Below are 1,801 nucleotides of genomic sequence, written 5' to 3'. Positions count from 1 at the left end.
GTCCTTCCCGTCCGCCCGCCCTGCCCCCGGGGCGCGCGGGGCCCCGCACTCACGTTGTCTATCACGACGGGCTGGTTCGCTATCACATCGTAGGACTCCATGGCGAGGACGCACCGCAGCCACCAGCCAGGGAGCAACAGCCCGGGCCGTGGCGGCGCATGCGCAGAAGGGGGGCGCGCAGCCGCCTGGGAGATGTATTCCTGAAGGAGCGGTGCGTGCTGGGAATCGTAGTCTCCGTGCAGCGGAGGACCCMAGGGGCTCACGGGAAGCCCCGTCAGGAGAGGGGGCTGCTGGGAGATGTAGTGCCGCGGCAGGCCATGCCCGCGGGAGCATTCACTTGCTTCAAAGATGACAAACCCAAAGCCCAACGGGAGGAAAAAAAAAGTATAAATTTTCCTCTCTAATATTACCCATACCATTTTGCCGCTGTTTCTGCAGTCTTTTGGTACTCTCTACTTACTGATGTCTTCGGTTGCGCATTCTAGGGGTTAACTATGTTCTTCTCTATAAAAATTATCAAATTTTAATTAACCCCTTTTCAGATGATTTTTTTTCCAATTCTGTACTAGGAGAAAAACAAACAAAAGATGACCCTCTATAGAAAGAATATCACTATAATAAAAGCTGTTTGTCATTTCATGGGACCATTGCAACAAACTGCTGGTCACCGTGCATCAGTTCTCTCTGAACATTAACTAGTTTCTCTGTATTTTTGAGATGTAGCAAGCAGAAAAGGAGTGTTGGTACCAAGAATAAAAATAATAGGCATTCTGCTATTAAATAATATGTTCACTGTTGTTTTCCACTCATTTTTCACATGTTCTAAAAGCATTTTGAATAATTGATATGACCGATCATGACACTAAAATGACAAGTTTACAATGTTTACATTGAACTCTGAGCAAAAATGCTGGGTCTTGAAGTAAGTTAAAATGCACTTCAAAACCAGTAAATGTACATAAAAGCTAATTCAGAACTAGACCATCTTGCCCCATATCTCTCATGCAGATGCTAAGACTTTTCTTCTGTGATTTTTGCCTTAAACCCAAGCAGATACTCTCATCTCAGGTATCTGTTTTGTTTTAGTGACATTTATCCTTCATCTAGTGCAAAAGAGCTTTATTTGGTATGACAGGATGGAGGGTTTTAAATTATTTCAAGGACCGTATTATATCACCTCAATAAATGCCAAGAGAGACTAATTACRTATATTAAGCCAACGAAGTATTTCATACGTGATTCTGTTTATCATATTTATCTTCTCAGTTGACTATAACTGTCTTCTCGGATGGATGTCACAAAAAGYGGGATCACAATAACAGGACAAGTGAAATACTGTTTTTTGCGGGAAGCAATGATTCATGAAAATACCAACTGCTCACCTCCTTTCCTGGTATAATCATCTGTTTGTCTCTTCGCCAGCTTCTTGACTACATGTGATCTCCTAAAAGGTACGTTGTGAATATTGATTTTAGAGTAAAGTCTCTTCAACTAATTAACCGAGAAACACAACAAGCAGGAGCGCTCATTCTAACCTCTCAGCGCTCCATAGCTCAGTTTTCCCTGTACTGATTAAAAAGCAGCACGCTGCTCTAGCAAAGGCATATAGGGTTATTGAACGTACGCAGGCTCACATATACGTACAAGGAAGGCTCTGCAGGACCGCAGACGCGGCGGTGACCCAGGAGCGAGCCAGGCCTCAGCGCGCTCAGCCCGCGGGGTGAAGCCCTTGATGGGGCATCCCTTACGCTCGCATTGCTCAACAACAGCCTCTGAGGCACCTGCAAATGAAAAAAAAAGG

At 44.8% G+C, this 1,801-nt stretch overlaps 2 protein-coding genes across 7 annotated transcripts in view; one reads left to right on the top strand and one right to left on the bottom strand.

Annotated features, from left to right (window-relative positions):
- ACTR1A (ARP1 actin related protein 1 homolog A) overlaps positions 1-192 on the bottom strand; it is a 19,513-nt gene extending 19,321 nt beyond the window's left edge. For 2 of the 5 annotated variants that reach the window (XM_026069732.1, XM_026069731.1), the window contains exon 1: positions 54-192. In XM_026069732.1, the coding sequence (XP_025925517.1) occupies positions 54-101 (48 nt within the window). In that variant the 5' untranslated portion in view covers positions 102-192. The remainder of the gene's footprint in view (positions 1-53) is intronic. The other 3 variants (XM_026069733.1, XM_026069734.1, XM_026069735.1) reach the window with 2 other exon arrangements.
- Positions 193-1,365: 1,173 nt separating this feature from the next.
- The window catches only part of SUFU (SUFU negative regulator of hedgehog signaling), a 95,190-nt gene continuing 94,754 nt past the window's right edge, over positions 1,366-1,801 (top strand). Inside the window, exon 1 of one of the 2 annotated variants that reach the window (XM_026069729.1) lies at positions 1,366-1,451. The gene's annotated coding sequence lies outside the window, so the exon portion shown is untranslated. The remainder of the gene's footprint in view (positions 1,452-1,801) is intronic. The other variant, XM_026069730.1, reaches the window with a different exon arrangement.

Source organism: Apteryx rowi, unplaced genomic scaffold, assembly GCF_003343035.1.
Source record: "Apteryx rowi isolate R43461 unplaced genomic scaffold, aptRow1 scaffold_3, whole genome shotgun sequence".
NCBI lineage: Eukaryota > Metazoa > Chordata > Aves > Apterygiformes > Apterygidae > Apteryx > Apteryx rowi.
Note: the sequence above shows the minus strand (reverse complement) of the source record. Positions and strands in the feature narration are given on the sequence as shown.